Raw genomic sequence first — 22,885 nt, forward strand, 5'->3', positions numbered from 1 at the left:
ACAAAGGAAGCTGGTATAAATGTGTCTATATATAGTCACTTGTATCTTTTAGCTATTCATCTCTGTATTTATATATATTTGTGGTTTTTTCTCAGTTGTTACACTTGAGCATGTAAACTTTAAGTATTTTTTTGCATGTATTTGTTTGAAATACAACCTATAGCTTCAGCCCACCCCAGACCTCATAATTTTATGCTTTGTAAACACAGGACTAGTGAGTAGAAAGAGATTGGCATATTGTAGGAACTGACAGAAGGCTAGCATGCCTGAGCATGGTGGAGGGTAGGTGCTGTGAGTTGATGTTGGAGAGGTACACAGGGTCCAAATCCTGCTGGTGGTGGGCATGGTGAAGGAGATTGGAGTTTATTCTGAGTGCATGTGGAGCCATTAATTGGTTTTAAGCAGAGAGTGACAGGATCAGATTTATGTTTCTAAGATAACTCTGGCTCCTATGTGGGAAATGGATGGGAGGGCCCAAGAACAGAAGTAGGGAGGTGAGTGTGGAGATTACTATCTCAGAAGTGGCATGGCATGATGGGGCCAGGTAATAGCAGTGGAGTTGGAAAAAAGTGGAAAAACTTGAGATCTATTTTGGAGATTGAGCCAAAAGACTTGGGGAGATGGGTTTGAGGAGATACGTTAATGAGTTCCATTTTGGACAAGTTAATTTTGAGATTACTTAAGCAGGCTGGAGGGGTAAATCTAGGAACTATCAACAAGGAGATTTGTTTAGACCATGGGGTGGGTGCTGTCACCTAGGGAGATACTGCAGAGAGGCTGTTGCTTAGTTATTTTTCTCTGCATCCATGCCTCTATTTAGGGAAATCTTGTAACTTTAAGATACAGCTTAGTTTTCATTGCTTTTGACACCTAGGCCGACTTTGTGTTACAGACTCTTTCCTTCGTTTACCTTTGTATTATATCACTTTTCACAGTGTGTTTGTTTATGTGCTTATTGTCCTTCCCCATTTCTCAAGGACCAGATCAGTTTCCAGCAATCGGTAACTTGCCTGCACGTAGCTGGCCTCTAATTAATGTTTTGTTAAATAAATATTTGAGGTAATATAAACCCCAGATGCAAGTTATTATAATTAGGATTTTTAATTTCCTAAATTCAGATAGTGTTTTGGGAAATTATGTGTATTAACCATGATATAACTTTGAATATTCTAGGTATTGGTGATCTTTTAGTATGATCTTTGTTATTAAATAATTTCTTCATTTGTACCTTATTTTATATGTAATTAAGCCCTTTATTATACATTCATTTCATCTATATATAACCTTGAGTTGAATTGGGCAGGAATTATTATTGTCATTTTTAAGAGATAGAAGAAGTTCAGAGAGTAACATCTATGGATATATTTGGGAGTTGAACCCTTACCTTCACACTGTTATTTCCGTGTCATTTCTATCACACTATACTGCTTTTTCTGTGTATCACTAGATATTTGAAAAATTAATTGCATGTAGTATATTATTTACCATTTGCTCTCCATACTTAAATTAGTGCTTCCTTCTGTTATCGTAGTGGATTTTAAAGCTGGTGAAGAGACTTCAGGTGGCCTCTAGTCCTGTAGTCTTACTGAGTAAATGAGGTCTGAAGAAGTGACAGGGCTTGTCCATGATCATCCAGCTAACTAAACTGTGGTGGGACCATCGTAGGACCATAGTAGACCACAGTCCAGGTCGCCTCATTTTTAGCCTAGTGGATTTCTTCTATTCTTGGCCATCCCACCCTTTTGTTACTTTTTACAGTTGACATTCCTAACGTAAATGAGGTCTTTAAGCTTTGTTATCAATTTAAAGGGTTAAATGAAGATTATTAAAATTCAAGGCATGGAGTCACTAAAAAAAAATTAGCAGCACATTCTTTTCCTGTTATCAGTGTGTGTTTGTGTGTTACTTTTTCTTTTCAATAGTTCATCTTACCAGTATGGCTAAATTTAAAGTCAAGTCCACATTGGAGGAGCAAGATGGCAGAGGAGTAGGAGACCTAAAGTCAAGTCCACATTATGCTTGAACCACTTATTTAACATTTATAATGAAATGTTTATATACAATTCTCTTAATATTTTATTCCCTGGAGGTCAACCCTACAAGGAGTAGGCTAGCCAATTTCAGCTGATTTGGAGAGAAGTAGGAATTACTAAAACGTTTTAGTTCTTTTCTGCTTTCAGCCTGAAAGATTCAGTACCAAATATGACAGTATCTGTCATTTGAGGCTACTTGACTCTAATGCAAGAACACAGTTCTATTTTCATAAGCTAACTACTGCCCTACAGTAACCTTCAGTTTCTGGCAGCATAGGCTGGATTTGAACCAATGACCTTGAGATAAAAGGTACCAGATAATATGATTAGTCCCCATGCTCTCACAGTTCCCTTACTTAAGCAATTAAAGTCCAAAGCGAGATGCTTAGTAATTGCACTTCCACACAGAGGCACAAATAAAGGACTTATTTTTTTTTAAGCTAGTCCCAAGTCTTGAGCCAAGGAGTTTAAGAACCATATTTGTGTATTTTTTTAATGATTGGAAACAATCTCAGACTTCCCTGAAATTGCTTCTCATTTTGTACCTTTCTTAAAGTCATGACCATATTCTTCTGCCTTTGCCACATTGTCTTCCACCTTGCAAAATTTGTGACATAGTCCTCTCCATATGTCCCACAATACCTGGGACGGTTGTTCTGTGCATAATAGGTTATTAACAAATGTTAAATGTATGAATGAAGTGTATTTTTAATTAAACACAGTAGCTGTCATACTGTAATAAGAAAACCTAGAAACTTCTCATTGGAAATTGAAATTGAAAGAATTAGCTTTTCAGAAATGGTTTATTCACAGATTTCATATTTGAATACAGGGCAGAATCTAGACAGTATGCTCCACGGTACTGGGATGAAATCGGACTCTGACCAGAAAAAATCAGAAAATGGAGTAACCTTAGCACCAGAAGATACCTTGCCTTTTTTAAAGTGCTATTGCTCAGGACACTGCCCAGATGATGCTATTAATAACACATGCATGTAAGTATTTTATGCAGTCCTTCTTAAAGTTATGAGAATAGGAGCACATTTGGTGCTATTTTAAGAATTGTTTACATTGTTTAAGGTTGTTTTTTTTTTTTTTCTTTAATTTTATATGGTATCTTTCCAAAGAGCCAAAAAGCTTCTTGTTCTGTATATGGGAATATTTAGTACTACTACATGATTGATGGTTCTTTTCTTACAGTAACACTGTAATATCCTTTTTAAAGGAGATAAAAGGTATCTGGTATTTGTCTAACATTTTGAGTTTATTTAATAATCTTTTTATCATAAAGTTTACTGATACTTATTGTTGAAAATTTAGAGATTACCAAAAAAGAAATTCACCCAAAATCTTACAGTTCTGAATTGGTTGAAATATTTTACAGAAAGATAGAAGTTGATACTGTGATACTTAATTTTATTTTACTTTCTTACAAGTGAGCTCCCAATCCAAATCTGATTTATATGACAGTTTTAAATTTTCCTACTTAATTTTATGTTAACTATTCAACACATTTATAAATGATCATATAATTCTATTCCATATTGTTTGGGGACATTGAAGAATTGGCTTACTAGCCAAAAAAATTCCCTGAACAACATAGTCTCATCAGTTAATTAACTGTGTCCCTGTTATGAAGGTAATAACGTCCTGCTTTGTACTTTCCTAATGAGTGTATGCTCTTTGAATGTCACCAGATATAAAGCCAAAAAGTATACATGTAAAATATTGAAATTATATGATAGTTCACCATGTCTTAGATTTGTTGTTTGTCCTCTGGTGGTAGTTGAAATTATTGTGACAGCCTGGATAATCTGTCATAGGGGAGTGTTCCACACTATGTCACCAGGTAATTTCTTGCCAAACCTATTGTCCGTAATACATGCCTGATATGTGTGGGCTCTTAGTGGCTTAGTAATCCAGAATAACTGAAATCATTAATTTTAACAGAATTTTGCCCCACACTTAGCATTTTTCCTTACAAAAAAATTAATAATTCTGCAAGTCTTTTAAGTAGAAACAATATACTTACTGATATGAATAAGTAAGAGCACACAAAAAAGCTTTTGTTTTTATTTTTTTTAAGATTTTATTGATTTATTTGAGAGAGAGAGAGAGTGCACGCAAGTGGGAGGAGGGGCAGAGGGGAGAGGGAGAAAGAATCTCAAGCAGACTCCCAGCTGAGCATGGAGCCTGATACAGGGCTTGATCCCACAACCCTGAGACCATGAGCTGAGCCAGAATCCAAGAGTCAGACACAACCGCCTGAGCTACCAGGCATCCCACACAAAAAAATCTTTTACAAGTGGCTTCCTGCCCTTTAAAGTCTAAATGAATATATTAGGGGTAAACTCCAACATACTAATACTAAAATGACAACATTTCGTTAAATACATATATATGTAAATTTCTTGAAGCTGTTCAAAAGTTACCCCTTTTTTCATATCACATTCAGTAAAATGCACCTCTCAGGATCTTAGTCAGTCTGTTATTCCCAAGTATATTTTACTTTGTCGTTTAGTCTGGTTTTGTGTTTCATAAAAAAGTTGTTTTTATTTATTGTCTATGGTATGTGAATACTGAAAATCCCATGGATAAAAAGAGGAAGTCTTTTTTAAAAAAGATTTACTTATTTATTTGAGAGAGAGAGAACAAGTGTTTACGAGTTGGGGGAAGGGTGGCGGGGGAGAGAGAGCGCGCGAGTCTCAAGCGAGTCCCTACTGAACACAGAGTCTTGCTCACGGGGCTTGATCCCACGACCCCGAGATCGTGACCTGAGCCTGAGCTGAAACCAAGAGTCAGACACTCAGTTGATTGAGACACCTAGGTGCCCTAAAGAGACAGCCGTTTTTTAAACATTAAGATTCTTTACTTTGTAAAATTTTATAGATCAGCTTCCTGTGATCACATGGCTGTGATTAGCAAAGAGAAGTTACATAATAATTCATATTTGGAGGACTCATTTTAAAAGAAATCTTTTTCCACCTTGGACCATTAGGTTTTAGTTCAGATGCCGAAACTCTTTCATTTGCCTGAAAACCCATAGAATTTTGCTGATAAATAACATGTGAATGCAGTTCTAGTTCAAAAAACAAGGTACTAAAGGTCATTAGTACCCAGTCACATTCAAATTGAGATTTAATTGGTACTTTCTGATGTGAAGTTATGTTTTTTGTTTTTGGGGGGGTCTTTTCTTTTAGAACTAATGGGCATTGCTTTGCCATCATAGAAGAAGATGACCAGGGAGAAACCACATTAGCTTCAGGGTGTATGAAATATGAAGGATCTGACTTTCAGTGCAAGGTAAGATCTCATTTGGGGCCTATGCAATAAAGAAGGGAGGGACCACGTGAAAGTATTCCTCTCTCCAGGAGAAATGTGCCTGATCTGCTCATCACTGTATGTTCTTGTAAATCAAATATATTGGAGGAAGCTTAGCTCTTGCTTCAAGTAGTAGGATTGTGGTAATTGAAGTTCCAGATTATTTTACTTTAAAAAAAAGTTTTAAATCATCCTGTTTTCAAATTGTCATGACTGCAAAAAATATTGTCACGGTATCACCCATGGATTATAAAATTGACTGGAAGGACTTTAGGGTGATGGGCAGTAACCTTTGTGTCCCTGGAACAAATTCAGTCCTTGTAAGGAAATCTCAGTGGAGCTATTTTAACAGTAGCCGCAAAGGCATCAGAGAGCTGGTAATAAAGAGTTTATGAACATCCTGATGGCTCTCGGGTATAAACCTCTTCTCTTCAAAATCCCGTATAGTAATTTTGCCCCAGCAATCCTTCCAGTGTTTTTGAAAAACAGCTTCAGACAGAACTGTTTGTTCACAGATTTAGGGTTCGACTATTTTAGGAAGTTATTCCCATTTTAAGAAATTCTCAGGATTGATAGAAACTTTAAAGGTTCTATGTTCCGACCTCTGCTAAAGTTGGGGATCCACACGTCTCCTCTGTACATCCCCCTTCCCCCCCACAAACACGTTTTGCATCCCATCTGTTTTTTTAGTGCAATACCTGTAGTGACAGGGGCTCCTTGCCTCCCAAGACCACCTGTTTCATCTGTACGAACTTTAGAAAGCTTTTCCTCCTAATGACTATAAATCTCTTCCTGCCCCTTTGGACCACAGAGGACAAATCTAAAGCCTCTTTTTTTTTTTTTTTTAAAGATTTTATTTATTTATTTATTTGAGAGAGAGAATGAGAGAGAGAGAGAGCATGAGATGGGGGAGGGTCAGAGGGAGAAGCAGACTCCCTGCTGAGCAGGGAGCCTGACGTGGGACTCGATCCCGGGACTCCAGGATCATGACCTGAGCTGAAGGCAGTCGCTCAACCAACTGAGCCACCCCAGGCGCACCTCTAAAGCCTCTTTAATAAGATAGCCCTTTACTGTGTGAAGAAAGTTTTTTGTGTGGTCCTCCGTTCCTCCCCATACCGTCTTGTCTCTGCCCGTGAAAATGCTAGTTCCTGATCACCTCAACTGCTCCGTGTATGATCAGCTTCAGTTACTCCGGTTTCTCAGTGTTACATGCAGAATCAAGTGTGGTTTGACCAGGCACAAAAAAAAAATGCAGAGAATAAGTGACTCCTTTCCCTTTTTCTAAATACAGCCAAATCTCATGTTAGATATTGGATTGTCATGCCACACTGTTGAAACCTGTCGAGCTTCCGGTCAGCCAAAATCCCCACCTTTCACTCATGCTACTGCTGAACCACACCTCTTCCATTCTTTATTGGTTCTTCTGGTTTCTTGACACAAATAGGATGGGACTGGAATGGGTTTTGTTAAACAGTTGTTACGTACTTGTCTATGTTAAATTTTATTATGTTAGAATTAGTCCTTTTCTGTAATTTGTCAGGATTTGGGGGGGATGCTAATTTGATTATTTCTTCCAGTTTTATGCCATTTGCATGTTTATAAACCACAAATTCTATACATTTTTTTAATCACTGAAAATATTGAAAAAAGAACTGTGGTTAGAGCCCTGAGCTCAGCAGTAATAACCAGTATCCTGAAAGCCCCATAAACTAGGTATATCACAAATTGAATTCATTAATATAAGTTAGTTGCTAAAACTTCATAATGTGTATTCAACTCCGTGTGCTGCTGCTTACTAGCTGCAGAACTTTGGGGCACTTTTCTTTTTTAAAGTTGTTTTCTCACTTGTAAAGGAGTTGTAAGGATCAAATGATATGATAACGTATATGTAAAGAGTTTAGCACACAGGGCTTAATAAATGTTAGCTCTGATGATATAACTGAGCAGTCACTAAGCCGGTTATGTGCATCCCTAGGTACACACAGACTGTGTTACACAAGGATCGCATAGTCTAGTGGATAGTTTAGGGGAGTTGCTTTCCAGAGCCTAGTCCTCTTGGCCTGCCTGAGAACAGGGCTCCCCAGGCAGTTTCTGTTCCTTTTTTCCTTTGCACAATCACCCATCTCCCTCCTGGTTTACAGATTAAAGGCCTGGGACCGAAAACCTCATTTCCAGTGTTGTAATTCAAATCTAAGTATCTAGGCTCACGTGACTCTGGACAAATCACACAAATGGACATGGGTGGCGGATGGGAGTGGGGGAGTGTAGGAATAGGAAAGGTCCCCTCCCCCAACTTGACCATTTCATCTTTGCCCACCCAGGTAGCCTACCTAAGAGAGGTGGGAGCTGAGGCTGCTATTGCTGTTCTTGGTGAAGCCACTTTGGCTCTTCTGGGAGTTTATAAGCATTTTTGGCTTGTTCTAGAATCCCCACTAGGATCATGTCACATTTGCTAGAGCAAGAAGAATTAATTTATCGAATATTTACTGTTTGCATTTAATATGCTAGGTACTTGGTATATGCTACCTCATTTCCTCGCAGTTGCCCCATAAGGCAGGTGTTTTTTTGTCCTCCATTTTACAGCAGAGGAAACGAAAGCCCAGAGAGAAGTTCATCATTCACAAAGTTAGTAAGTGGCAAAGCTAGGATTTAATAAACTGTTTGGTTCCAGAGCCCTTGCTTTTTCCGTATTACCATGCGGCCTCCAAACTCTAGTTGGCCAAGTCTGCTTTCTTTTTCTTTAAAAAAAAAAAAAAAAGTATAACATTTAGCCCTTCAGTCTCCAACACTTGTTCTTGCTAAAATCTTCCCATCACACAAGCCTTCCAGGCCTCTCTCTTCCCTTGCTTGGTGTGATCACCTGGCTTCGGCTTTGAGGGCAGGCACTCATGCAGAACACAGGAGCCCTGGAGGATCTCTTCCTGTGCCTGGGAGAGCGGCTCCCACTGCATGGTGCTGATCTTTGTCCCCCTCATCTGTTCTGTCAGCAACACATCCATTGCTTGGTGGTCGGTCTTCTAGCATTGCCAGAGAAACCCTTTCTTCGTTTTTCTTTATATTTTCTCTTCTGCAAGGCTCAGCTCATTTTGATCGTTAGCCTTCCTGCAGCTGTTCTTGGATGCTTCGTAGTCCTTGTATTCATCTTTAGTTATGTACTCTTCATCCATCCTTCGTGTAAATGTCCTCTATCTGGGATTATTTCAGAGTCACCTGTATAACTCCTAACATATCTGTCTTTTCTCTTTTTATGATCATTTAAAAGTAAAAATTGTTTTAATGTTAAAAATTCAGTTAAAGTGTAAAACTTGTGGTTTTTGAAAGTTTCCAAATACTCTTGACCCACCTTCCCTGACAGAATCTCAAGTCATGGACTCCTGTTCACCTTTTTAAAGTCATGCTCAAGCATACTGAAGTTTTTCCTTTCTGGCCATCTGATATTTAAGAATAGCATGGTCAATTTCTGCTTATATTGTTGCTACTTTTATAATGACAAGCAATTCCTTTCTGTTACTATTTTGGTTCAGAATGTCAGTTTTCCCAGGCAGTGCTGAAACGTCAGCATTCAAGTTAATAACTTGTCAAGTACTGTACCAATCAAGTCAAACCTCACACATAATTGTTGATGTCTGTTCTCATGACTACGGTCTTTTCCTCTGCTCATTTTCTGACCTATTAGGGACACATCTCATATCTAGTTGGTGGTAGACTCTAAGAAGCTCAGGAATATGGCTTCTATATTTTCCCTTTGTCCTCACTGCCTCTGCTTTAACTTGCTTCTGTGTGGGGTTCATTAGTTACAGCGAAGTTGTTGTAAGCAGACTCTGCAGTATCTTCTACTTACTTGACTACTTTTTCTGATATCTCTTTTCTTTAGACTGGGATACCCTCCACTTAAGTACTGCTATGAGATCCTGTGTACCCTACTAGTTCATCATTGTGATAAAATGTCTTATCCATGTTTTTTAAGGAAAAGATCCCATGACTTACATTTTTATTAAAACAAATGAATAGTAATATATTAAGATAAGCCAAAGTTTTGGTGTAAAATACTTATGAACTTATGTTTGTAATTTATAGTTCAGTGTTCCAACACACCATCCACATACATATGTTCTCCTTAGGAAAAATAATTTCACAGTCTTCACTATTTCAGCACAGATTCTAATTTTTCAGTAATCCTTTTTTACACATAAAATTCGGAGGTCTTGTTCTTTCAGCTGAATTAAAAATTATATTTATGAATATTTAAAAAACCTCATTATCAACTTAAAATATCAAGCCATTTTTAATTTTATCATTACTCTTCCTCTAGGATTCACCAAAAGCCCAGCTACGCCGGACGATAGAATGTTGTCGGACCAATTTATGTAACCAGTATTTACAACCTACACTGCCCCCTGTTGTCATAGGTAGGTTAGCCGAGAAGAGCATGATCATGATTTTCAGTAAAATATTTTCTCTGGTTTTAACAGTAAGCAAGCTTTCTAGAATTTAACACTACAAACTGTTTTTCCCCTTTAATATGTGATAGAAAGATAATATGTGTACTTTATTGTTTACTTCCCTTGTCAGGTCCATTTTTTGATGGCAGCATTCGGTGGCTGGTTGTGCTCATTTCTATGGCTCTCTGCATAATTGCTATGATCATCTTCTCCAGCTGCTTTTGTTACAAGTAAGATAATTATTTTGATACAAAATATATTTTGTTGAATATTACGTATGAGCAGTTCTTTAAAAGCAGTGCAAAGAAATTATTGAGACACCATTAACTTGTATTCTCTGGTTCTGTCTCCTTTAGGTTATAATCTCCTAACTAGATTATAATTTTCTTAAGGGAAAAGAGGACCTTACTACTAATCAGTTAGTTGAACGCAACTTTATACTTCTTGTTTTGTTCCTGAGTTCTTATGATTTTTCTTATTTATAGAATATTGAACTTTCTTATATATGAGTGTTGAAGATCTGTCTCAAAAAGCCAAGTACATTATCATTCATTAGTTATTTGTGGCTTCAGAATTGTTTGTGTTTAGTCGTGATTTCAGAGGACAGTTGCCAAAAGAGAAGAGTAACAACAGGAGGGGATAAACTTCAGTAATAAAGCTTCATCTTACTGGCATACGAATAGACCAAGAGATCCGTAGAACAGGTTATTAGACCCATAAATAGACCCAAGTATATAAAGAAATTTAGTATATGATAAAGGGAACATTTCAGATCACTGGGGATAATTCTATAAATGGATTTGGTAGTAGGTAGCTATATGGAAGAAGATAAAGTTTTTTTTTTTAAAAGATGAAGTTTAATCAGTTACCTACACTGGAATAAATTTTACCCAGATTGGAACTAGATATATGGAAAATGAAGTGATTAAAGCACTGGAACAAACCGTGGAAGAATTTTAAAAAATAATCTCAGGATGTGGAAGCCCTTTCTGAGTCTGACACAAAACTGAAAAGCAAAAAAACCATACGCACAGAAAACAAAACTTTAAATTAAAAAAAAAAAATTGTGTCAATTACGTAAAAATAAAACTTTACTAGGTGGCAGAAACCACCATAAACAGAATGCGAACAGTGAAAAATATTGGCATCTTATATTACAGAGAGCTGATTTCTCAAATATAGAGAGCTTTTATAAATCAAAAAGAAAAAAACCTTAACAGTTCAGTGGGAAAATGAATATTTACCTAAAAGGAAATACTTAGAGTTCTTAAAAGCAAAATAAAAAGATGACCCAAGAATACTCACCATATGAAAAATGCAAATTAAAATCATACTGAGATACTGTTTTTCACCTGTTATACTGGCAGAAATTCTTAGATAAAGAGGCAGGTTGAGCATACTTACTCTTGCTGCCTCCAGTAAAAAAGCAATAGTTTTTAACTTCTTTGTCCAACTAGGACGAGGAAAACAGGAGATAACAGCAAAAAACTTTGGAACTTGGGAAGCTTTTGGATAAGTAGTAAGTGACTTTGCAGACCTAAAAAATCAGACTCCTAGGCTAGACTTTTGAGACAGTAAAAAAGCAACCAGTTTATATCATAGAATTCTCCAAGAAGCTCAAGAATCGGCGGTACCAGTTATCTCTGGAAGTAAAGTTGAGAGTGGCAGTAAAACCAAGAGGATTGCTTGAAAGTCTATTTTTAGAAAGTCAGATGCTGTGTGTGTTACGCAATAGTGCATTAAGAAATCACTCCCAAACACAGTGGCTTAAAACAGCAATTATTGTCTCTCACGGTGGCTCAGAAATTCAGGAGTGAGTGACTGGGTGTCAGGATCTTTCATAACATCCAGTCAGATGTCAGCAGAGGCTGTGTTCGCCTGAAGGCTTGACTGGAGCTGGTAGATCACCTTCTAAGATAAAGGTAGCTCACTTCTAAGGCTCACAAATTGGCGGGAAGCCTTAGTTTCTCTGATGTGAGCCTCTCTACAGAGCTGCTTGAGTGTCCTTGCAGCGTGAAGCCTGGCTTTTTCTTCCTAGAGTGAGTGATCCAGGAGATCAAGGTGGAAGCTGCAAAGCTACATGCAATCTAGACTCAAAAGTCACATCATCACTTCTGCCACATTCTCTTGGTCAACAGGTCAGCCCTACTGTGTTATGGAAGGGAACTAAACAAGGACATGCATACCAGGAGGTGAGGGTCCTTGTGGGCCATTTTGGATGGCAAGTACCACAGATGATGAGATTCGCTACTCCTGTTCTGAACAGTCACTTCCCCACCATCTCCCTAATAGAAGGCTAGAAGTGTATTCTCTGGAAAGAACAAAAATAAGATTCTTAGTGTGGCATCCATTTATTGAGAGTGAGGTATTACAGTGAAAACATGGAGGTAAAGTGAACATTTACATACTGATTGGTGGGCCCTCAACTATCCCAGAACCCTGTCAGCCAGGCTTGTTCAAATAACAAATTGGAAGAATCTTCTTGGGGAAATCCATCCAGCCCAAGAGAAAAGACCTAAGTATACTGACCCCAGTGGACCCAATGAAATGGCCCAGGCAGTCATCTTACAGTGAAGCCTATAATCAGTAAACCCCACTCACATACTAATAGCTGCCCATCAGGCAGTGAAAGACACTAATCCCTGAAAAACAGGAGATAAATGAAGTGAGCCTTATGATTGCCCTCCTTACTGCCCAGAGTTTCTAGCTATAGGACACAGGAGGAACCCAGGTGTAGCCCAGAAGGCTCTGACTCTCCAGGAGATGTAGCTGAGTCTGGGGTACGAATAGCAGTTATAGTTCATAGGACAGAGTACTGGAGAGGAGAGTGCTTCACAGGGAAAGAACTCTGGATATCTACAGAAAGTTCCCATCAAATATTCAGCTGAATCTTGATCAGCACGTACAAGTGAGGAAACTACCCAAGGCTGGGAAAGAGTGCCTGAAAAGACTGAGGAAAACATTGTTCGATGCTCACACAATCTGGGAATAGTGTCTGTTCCCACCAGCTGTGAGACTTGAAAACCTCATAATTCACAGGCCTTTGGTTAGAGTACTCAGAAGGGTCTTGCTTCAGTATTGGAAATAATTAGCCCTAGACTAAAAATGACACTGGTCGCACCTCAGAAGGATTGTCCTGTTTCCAAATAGCTGTATCCTAGAACATAATTCAAGAATATTTAGAGGGATACAAAAATACCCAGCACCCAACAAGGTAAAATTCACAGTGTCTGTCATCCAGTCAACAATCACCAGGCATGCAAAAATACAACCAATACAACCAATAATGAGGAATCAAAAACACCAACCCAGAACTGATCTAGATTTTAGAATTAGTAGACAGGGGCATTAAGATAGTTATTATACCGGTATTTTATATGTTCAAAAAGTGAAATAGAGACATAGAAGATATAAAAAGACCCAAATCAAACTTTAGGAAATGAGATCTGTACTATCTGAGATGAAATGTACACTGGCTGAGATTAATGGCAGATTAGATACTATAGAAGAAAATAGGATTAGGCATGAAGACATTGCAATAGAAACTAAACAAACAGAGTGCCTGGGTGGCTCAGTCAGTTAAGTGCCTGCCATTGGCTCAGGTCATGATCCCAGGGTCCTGGGATTGAGTCCTGCTTCGGGCTCCCTGCTCAGTGGGGAGCCTGCTTCTCCCTCTCTCTCTGCTGCTCCCCCTACTTGTGCTCTCTCGCTCTGTCAAATAAATAAATCTTAAAAAAAAAAAAAAAAGAAACTACAAACTAAACCATTAAAAAATAACTTAAAAAAGGAATTAAGCACCAGTGAGCTGTGGTACTTCAAACAGCCTAATGTGTGTGTGTGTGTGTGTGTGCGCGCGCGTGTGTGTATTTGTGTGGAATACTGCAGGGGTTAGGGGCACCGATGCCTGTGCAGTCAAAAATCTGTGCATAACCGACTCCCCCAAAATGTAACTACTGATAGCCTGCTGTTGACTGGAAGCCTTACCAATAAAACAAAACGCCTGATTAACACACATTTTTTGTCTGGTGTGTACTATATGCTATATTCTTAGAGTAGAGTAAGCTCTTAGAGAAAAGAAAATGTGTTAAGAAAATCATGAGGAAAAGAAAATGCATTTACAGTACTATGCTGTATTGAAAAAAAGATCTACATATAAATGGACCCATGCGGTTCAAACCCCGTCATTCAAGGGTCAACTGTATATACACTGGAGTTCCCAAAGGAAAGGAGAGAAGAGGAGGAGAGAGAGTGAAATATTTTAAGAAATAATGACCAAGATTTTTTTCAGATTTAATTAGAACTGTAAACCTGTAGAGCCAAAGTACAAGAAACTCAAAGAAAACTACACCAAGGTACATCATTATCAAATTGCTCAAAGCCAGTAATAAAAAAATCTTAAATGCAGCCAGAGAAAAAAGGCAGATTAGGTATAGAGGAAGAAAGGTAAGGATGATTGATGGTAGCCGACTTTTCAGGGGAAACAATGCATAGAGCAGAGCAGCATCTTTAAAGTACTCAAGGAAAGGGGCGCCTGGGTGGCTCAGTCGGTTAAGCGTCTGCCTTCGGCTCAGGTCATGCTCTTGGGGTCCTGGGATCGAGCCCCGCATCAGGCTCCCTGCTCAGTGGGGAGCCTGCTTCTCCTTCTCCCTCTACTTGGTCTCTCTCTCTCTGCCACATAAATAAATAAAATCTTTAAAAAAAAATAGATGAATATAGAACTTGGATAAAATTAAAAACAAAGTTCTAAAAGTGTTATAAGGGGGTGGATGAGAGTGTGGGGAAGATGGGCTGTCCTACAAGGGTGGAGGGTTTGTAACTGGTATAACCTTCAAGGAGGAGGTCAGTAGAGCATGCCATCAAAATTCCAAAATCAGTTCTAACTTCTAGCAATGTGTATACAGATATGCCAGGAAATTTTCCATTTTAGCCTTGTATGATATAAGACTAGAAACAGTGTAAATGGTCCTGGTGAGGGAATGGTTAACTGCCATACAATGGAGTACTGTTCGCCATGAAAGGAAGAGGAGGCTCTATGTGCGGCTGTGGAATGGATGCAGATGGAGGGCTCAGTGAGAACGCAAGCTGCAGGACGGCGTGTATGGCCATACTACCATTTCTGGAAGAAAAAAGAAAAACGGGGGAGGTGAACAGCAGTATATATATTTTTTATCTAAATAGACATAAAGGCTGTCCTGAAGATTACCGAACAGATTGTGGAAACCGTTCCAGTTCCGGGCTTTTTCCAGTTCCTCCTTGATGGCGTAGGGATAGGGCAGGAGGAAGATTTTTCACTGCACATCCTTCTCTGCGAATTTTAAACCATTTGTGAGTCAGTTACTCATATAAGGTTTTAAAAATAAAATTCAAAAATGGCTAAGTATATTGGGCTGTCCATAGAGAAAACAAACCTGACTTGATGTTTTCTGTAATTTCCATCCTTTACTGTAAGTGCCAAATGGATTAAAGGACTAAACGAGAGAATCAGAATTTTAACACCTTTAAAATGTGCTAATGACATTAGGGTTGAGAAGACGGTCTTTAAACATGGCACAAAAAACATGTATCAAAAAGGGGGGAAATTGGGGCGCCTGGGTGGCTCAGTCAGTTGGGCATCTGCCTTCGGCTCAGGTCATGATCCCAGGGTCCTGGGATCGAGCCCTGCATCGGGCTCCCTGCTTGGCGGGGAGCCTGCTTCTCCCTCTCCCACTCCCCCAGCTTGTATTCCCTCTCTCACTGTGTCTCTCTCTGTCAAATAAATAAGATCTTAAAAAAAAGGGAGGGGGGAATTGATAAGTTTAAATTGACAACATTAAAAAAACAAAACGGGCGCCTGGGTGGCTCAGTCGGCTAAGCGGCTGCCTTCGGCTCAGGTCACGATCCCAGGGTCCTGGGATCGAGCCCCGCATTGGGCTCCCTGCTCGGCGGAGAGCCTGCTTCTCCCTCTCCCTCTGTCTGCCACTCTGCCTACTTGTGCTCTCTCTCTATCTCTGTTAAAGAAATAAATAAAAATCTTTAAAAAATAAAAATAAAACAAAGCACAGTAAGTGGAGTGACAGGATACTGACAGACTGAGAGAAGACTCGTGTAGCATAATTAACAAAGATTTAGCATCCAGATTATATAAGAAACTCCTAATGAATCAATGAGAAAAAAAGAAAACATCCCTGTTAAATAGCATGAATAGGCACTTTACAGAATAGGCAAAAAAATATGAGGAGCAGTTCACAGAAGAAAATGAACCATAGGAAAAAATACGAACTTTCTTAGAAGTCAGGGGAAAATGAGTCCGTTCATACCCATCAGGTTGGTAACAGCATAAAAATGTGCATATTCTAGTGCAAACTTCAACATGGGGAAATGCACATTGTGATACTATACTTTATAATACATTATAAAATATTGTAATAGTATTATATATAGTGTAATGTATAGTATAGTATAATATATAGTATAGTGTAGTATAATATAAATAGTAATCGTAGTTATAGTATAGTATATAGTATATAGTATAGTAGTATAATATAAAATATTGTATTATATGTTTTATATTTATATTAATTATAATTATAGTAATATATTTATATTATATAAAATATTAAAATAGTATTATAAAGTATCATATATAAATATTTTATAGCATATTATTATTATTATTATTATACTTTATATATTATTCCACTTTGGAGAGCAATTAAGTGATATCACTAAAATTGAAAGTGTGTGTACCTTTGAGAAATTCTTATACTCCTGCACAAGAGACTGGCACAAAAATATTTTTTGCGTTACTATTTGTATTAACAAACTTTTGGAATTAACAGATACGACTGTCAGAGTAAATTGTGGTAAATTCCTAACAAGAACCCAAGGTACCATTTAAATCGTTTCCTTGGCAGAATAGTAGTGACTGAGACTGGCTCCCAGGCCCAGGCCTCTGGGTTTGGATCCCAGCTTTGCCACTTGGTGGTGTCTGACTTGGGACAAATGATGAACCTCTGGGCCATGGTTTCGCAATAGCATTCACCTCTTAGGAGTTTTGTGAAGAGGAAGTGAGTCCTAGAACAATGCATGACACACTCAGCATCAATAAAAATGAGCTATTGTTTTTAAACAGGTATCAGCATGGATAAATACATAAAACATAAGGAAGTTGTTTTTTTTTTTTTTTAAGGAAGATATCAAGTAGTAATACAGCATATGCCATTCGAGTCACTTTGTATCCAGAGAAACAGTGTTGTTTATGAAGATACTCAAATAAGAAGGACATACCACCTTTCAGGATAGTGTTTGTTTCTGAGGAGTAAAGGAAGGAAATGGAATTATCAGGGAGATGGCAAGAGCTTCAAATATTTCTAATGTTTTGTCTTTAAAATAAATATAATGTTAATATTTATTCAGTTAATGGTCTACACATGGGTGGCAGTTAAATCTCTACTTTCCTGTATGTTTGAAGTATTTCATAATTTGAAACTGTAAAAAGAACCTTCAAAACTGTCAGAATGAGGGCGCCTGGGTGGCTCAGTCGTTAGAGGTCTGCCTTCGTCTCAGGTCATGGTCCTGGGATCCTGGGATCGAGCCCCACATCGGGCTCTCTGCTTGGCGGGGAGTCTGCTTATCCCTCTCCCACTCCCCTTGCTTGTGTTCCCTTTCTCGCTATCTCTCTCTGTCAAATAAATAAAATCTTCAAAAAAACCCAAAAAACTGTCAGAATGAGTTCAGAGAACTTGTTTGATTTCTTTGCATCAGCTCCTTTTCCCTTTTTTAAAATGGAACTATATTCATTGTTCATTTTGATACAACAAAATTCAAAATACTGACAAATTCAAACGGGAATGCTTATGTAAAGTAGAAGGTGGGTACTCCAACATGCCCAGAAATAACTGCTATTTACAACTTGTTATATATCTCTTCTGATCTTTTTAGACATATGTAGATATATATAATTTTTAAAAATTGTATAGCTAAGATCACACTTCGGCATGCTGTTTTTTTTTCACTAGCCAATGCACTGTGGACATCTTTCCATTTTAACACGTACATAGAACTCTACCTGATAAACTCCATTCCTAGACATTAACAGAGGAGATATTATCCCGTAAGACTAATTTGGATGTGATTCTATCTGAAGGAAGGATGATGGTGTCGACAGCCTCAAGATTTTTCTTACCCTAGAACTTTGTATTTGTAGTTTGGGAATTTTAATGTAGGTTATTTTCTGCTTTTTTAAAAGACATTATTGCAAGAGCATCTCAAGCAGACGTCGTTATAATCGTGATTTGGAACAAGATGAAGCATTTATTCCAGTCGGAGAATCATTAAAAGACCTCATTGACCAGTCACAGAGTTCTGGTAGTGGATCCGGACTACCTTTATTGGTAAGATAAAATGTCATATAGACATGAGTGGTTTATTGGTACAGATTGTGTCCTTATATGATGGTAGGCAGCGTAATTGTTATAGATTAGGGAACATTACTAGACACATTTTTTTCTTCCTTCTTATTTAGAAAGATGGCTGCAGTCATGCAAGAAGAAATCAGTTAAAAGTAAGAACTGTGAGACAAGAAGAATAGAATAGGCAGTAAGATAGAGCCACAAGCAAAGTTAGGAAAGAAAATGTGATCATGAAGTTCTATATAAGTGCTAGAGTTAGCTCACAAGTTTTGCTTTTAACAGCCAACTTGAAGAGGAGTCAGGTATAAATTCCTTGCACCTAAGATTAAATTCATTAGTTGAGAGAAGTATAACTATTTCAAATTAATAAATACTAGATATCCAGACATATTTTTAATTGTTTAATTGCATTTGTTTAAAGTAAGTACATTGATCTCTAATTTTTTAATTTATTGAATTAAATAATTCTGTAATTGAATTGGAAAGGTTAAAGTAAAACTGTCTTCATGTGCAGACAACATGATTATCTACAAAGAAAAATTTTAAGGATGATACCATAAAGCTATAACAACCAGCAAGTGAGTTTATCAGGGTTATAAAATATAAGGTCACTATACAGAAATCATTGAATATAGGTACACTGGCAATGAGCAGTTAGGAATTAAAATGTTAAAAGCAGTACCATTTAAAATAGCTTCAAAAAACATCAAATATTTTAGAATAAGCTTAACAAAATTTATGTAAGACCTGGGCACTGAAAATTAGAAAACACTGCCAAGAGAAATTAACAGAGCCCTAAATAAGGGGAGATGTATATCCTGTTTTTGACTGAGTAGACGCAGTATTAAAATTTCAGTTATCCTAAGTTGACTTATAGTTCTATTCAATCCAAAATCAGAGCAAACGTTTATAGAAATTGATAAACTGATCTAACATTTATATGGAAATGCAAAGGACCTAGAAGAGCCAAAACACTTTTGAAAAAGAGCAAAGGATTCACTGCCTGCTTTCTGGACCTACCATAAAGCTACAGTTATCAGCTTAGTGTGGTCCTTAAGGATAAGGATAAATATGTGTGTCAGTGGAAGAGAATAGAGGGCATAGGAATGGACACAAATGTCACTTGATTTGGGTGCCAGAGTAATTCGGTGGGGAGAAGACGATCTGTTCCACAAATGGTGCAGGGAAGACTGAGCATCCGTTTCCCAAAATGTGTATTTCGACCCTTATCTCCAAATATGAAATTACCTTGAAATGGACCATAGACCTAAATGTAAAATGGAAAATTTAAAGTCTAAAAACCTTTAAAAGAAAATGTTTTAGAAAATCATTGTGACCTTGGGTTAAGCAAGGTTTCTTAGGACACAAAAAGCATGAATCATTTTTACAATGATAAATTAGGCTTTTTTAAAATTTGAAACTTTTTTTTTTTAAACATTTTATTTATTCAATTGACAGACACAGCGAGAGAGGGAACACAAGCAGGGGGAGTGGGAGAGGGAGAAGCAGGCTTCCCGCAGAGCAGGGAGTCTGATGCGCAGGGCTCGATCCCAGGACCCTGGGATCATGACCTGAGCCGAAGGCAGTTGCTTAACGACTGAGCCACCCAGGCGCCCCCAAATTTGAAACTTTTCCTATTCAGAAGACACTTAGCTTAAGCAAAGGAAAAAATAAGTCACAAACTGGCAACACAGATCTGAAAGAATTTGTGTTGCGGAATATATAAAGAATGTCTACAATTCAGTAATAAGACAACCCCATTTTTTAAAATGGACAAAAGATTTGAACAGATACTTCCCAAAAGAAGAGAAAGGAATTGCAGCAGATAAGCACAAGAAAAGGCAGGGAATTGCAAGTTAAACATTAAAGTGAGATACTGTACATCCACTAGCATGACTAAGACCGAGAATATTAAGTGCGGAAAAGAGTATAGATCAGCTAGAAATCTCATACATTGCTGATTGAAATGAAAACATTTCAGGCACTTTGGGAAGTGGATTGACAGTTGACTGAAAAGGTTAAGCATATACTTTCTATACAGTGAAGCAGTTCTTCCACTAAGTATTTACCAAAGAGATCTGCAGGCATGCCCACACAAAGACCCAAATGTAAATGTTCACAGCAGCTTTATTCGTAAGACATAAATTGTCAACAACCCAAAAGTCCATCATTTGGTAAATGGATAAACAGATCGTGGTGCATTCATACAGTGGAACATTCCTCATCAATAAAAAAGGAACTACTGATACAGGCAACAACAATATAGATGAATTTGAAGTGTTTTATGCTAAGCGAAAGAAGCTAGACACAAAAGACTACATATTGTATGTTTTCACTTACGTGATATTCTAGAAAAGATAAAACTGTAGGAAAAGAAAACAGATCAGTGATGCCAGGGCCTGGGGGTGGGTGGGGAGGGGATTGACTTTAAAGAGGCAAGAGGGAACTTTCTTGGGTGATGGAAACGTTCTCTATCTTAATTGTGGTGGTGGTTATATGACTGTATACACTCGTCAGACAGTTCTCAAAAAGAGTGGATTTTGTTGTATGTAACTTAATACCTCAATAATCCTGTCTTCTTTAAAAATTACAAAGGATTCTGAAATAACTGATACATAAAGTAAGTCAGTTTAGGTATGCACAAAATCTAATTCATTTTAACTGCATTTCCAACCTGGACGTTAGGGTTCTCTTTAATTTAGAATGGCCACTAGTGCTTCTGAAAATGAAAGGTAGCAATTAATGTGCATCTTTGAGTCAACAAAAATTAATGAAAGCACTTACTATATTTCAAGTGTTCCCCTAAACAAACCCCTATATTCTGTGAGGAGGAAGGAATAGAATTCAAACAAATCCATATATAAATAATAATAAAATTGTAATTGTGATAAGTGCAGCAGCTGAGAGGTATACGTGTGCTATGAAGGTGTTTCACAGAAACAACCCTCTTAAGTAAAGGGAACTGCACATGCAAAAAGACTCTGAGACAGGAATATGCAGGAATGAATTCTAAAAGCTGAAGTAAGGGGAATAAGAGGTGGGTCATGAGAGCAAATGATGAGGCTGGAGAGTCAGGCAGGGGCCAGATTATGTAATGTAGAATCTTAATGACTTGAGTGGAAGATTTGTAACTAACATTTAGATTTTGCTGCACAATAAAGCATCCCTAAACTTAGTGGCTTGAAGCAACAAACATTTATTATCTCTCATGATTCTGTGGGTCTGCTGGGCAGTTCCTTTTCTGGACCGCTCAGCTAGAGAGCTAGATGATATAGTTCACGGACACGGCCAGGGGCTCCCAGGGTTTTTTCACCCCTCATAGAGTTCTCCAGAACAGCAAGGAAGGGCAAGCCCCAGAGCACAAACACTTTTCAAGTCTCTACTTGCATCACATCTGCTGTTGTTCCATTGCCAAAAGCAAATCCTGTGGCCACGCCCAGAGTCTGCACAGGAGACTACCCAAGGGTGTGGACTGGGACTGGGAGCAGAATTATGTTGACCATTTCTGCAAACAATCTATCACGTCAACTAACCCGTTAGTGTGCGATTTCACAATGTATATTGTACGTTGTTTCATCTTCTTTTAAATCCTTTATAAATTCCACCATTGGGGTGGGTTGGTTGTACATCCCATCCTTTTCGATGGGACAGGCTATTGGGCCACTTTCTCAGTCTTAGCCGGTTCTTTTCATCAAGAACTCCACAAACATTCTGCTTTTATCGTGAAGGTTCAGCGAACTATTGCCAAACAGATTCAGATGGTTCGGCAAGTCGGTAAAGGCCGGTACGGAGAAGTGTGGATGGGTAAATGGCGTGGTGAAAAGGTGGCAGTCAAAGTGTTTTTTACCACTGAAGAAGCTAGCTGGTTTCGAGAAACGGAAATCTATCAAACTGTGCTGATGCGCCACGAAAACATACTTGGTGGGTACACATTTGGTTTCGGCCGATTCCATATTCTGACAGGGTTAGTGGGGTGCAGTGGAAGCCTGCCACACGGGCTTTGAAAACATACGTGAATTCCATTATGTGCATCTGGCTAAAGGAAACCCACGAGAATACACAGTTTAATTACAAAACAATCCTGAATGCCCACCAACCGCTTTATTTACTGTCCAACTAGGAAGACAATAGGGAGTTTCAAATTCAAAGTAGTGCTAGTTTATTGGACTTACTCATATAGTAACACAGCCCAAGTTTTTTAAAGGTAATTTAAGCAATTTTCTAGTGTAACTTTAACTTTATGTGCCTTTTGCCTTTTATAAACTGAACCCCCCCACCTTCATTTACAAAAGAGAAAAATAATTTATGTATGATCTGATTGGTAGGGTGCAGAAACTCCTCTAGCTTTCCTGACTTTTCAGCTACTATTTCCCTACCCTTTAATTTAGAGAGTGCATAGCACATTGCCGCAAGTATTCCAGACACTTAACTGTTAGTTTCCTAAGGGCTGTCACAACAAATTACCACAAACTGGGTGGCTTAAAACAACAGAAATTTATTTTCCCGGAGTTGTGGAAGCCATAAGTTTAAAAGGAGGGTGTCGGCAGGGCCATGCTCTCTGAAGGCTCTAGGAGAGGCCCTTTCCTTACCTCCTCCCAGCTTCTGGTGACTGCCAGCAATTTTTGGCACTTCTTGGCTTGGAGATAGCACTCTTGCTCTCTTGTTGTCACATGGCCTTCTCCCCTGTATGTCCACATTC

General features: G+C 38.2%; 1 protein-coding gene across 1 annotated transcript in view; it reads left to right on the forward strand.

Annotated features, from left to right (window-relative positions):
* The window catches only part of BMPR1A (bone morphogenetic protein receptor type 1A), a 137,966-nt gene that overhangs the window by 107,196 nt on the left and 7,885 nt on the right, over nt 1-22,885 (forward strand). Inside the window, exons 4-9 of the mRNA XM_021700103.1 lie at nt 2,866-3,028; nt 5,234-5,336; nt 9,667-9,763; nt 9,927-10,026; nt 18,024-18,168; nt 21,915-22,107. Coding sequence (XP_021555778.1) covers nt 2,866-3,028; nt 5,234-5,336; nt 9,667-9,763; nt 9,927-10,026; nt 18,024-18,168; nt 21,915-22,107 — 801 coding nt within the window. The remainder of the gene's footprint in view (nt 1-2,865; nt 3,029-5,233; nt 5,337-9,666; nt 9,764-9,926; nt 10,027-18,023; nt 18,169-21,914; nt 22,108-22,885) is intronic.

Source organism: Neomonachus schauinslandi, chromosome 6 (genome assembly GCF_002201575.2).
Source record: "Neomonachus schauinslandi chromosome 6, ASM220157v2, whole genome shotgun sequence".
Lineage (NCBI taxonomy): Eukaryota > Metazoa > Chordata > Mammalia > Carnivora > Phocidae > Neomonachus > Neomonachus schauinslandi.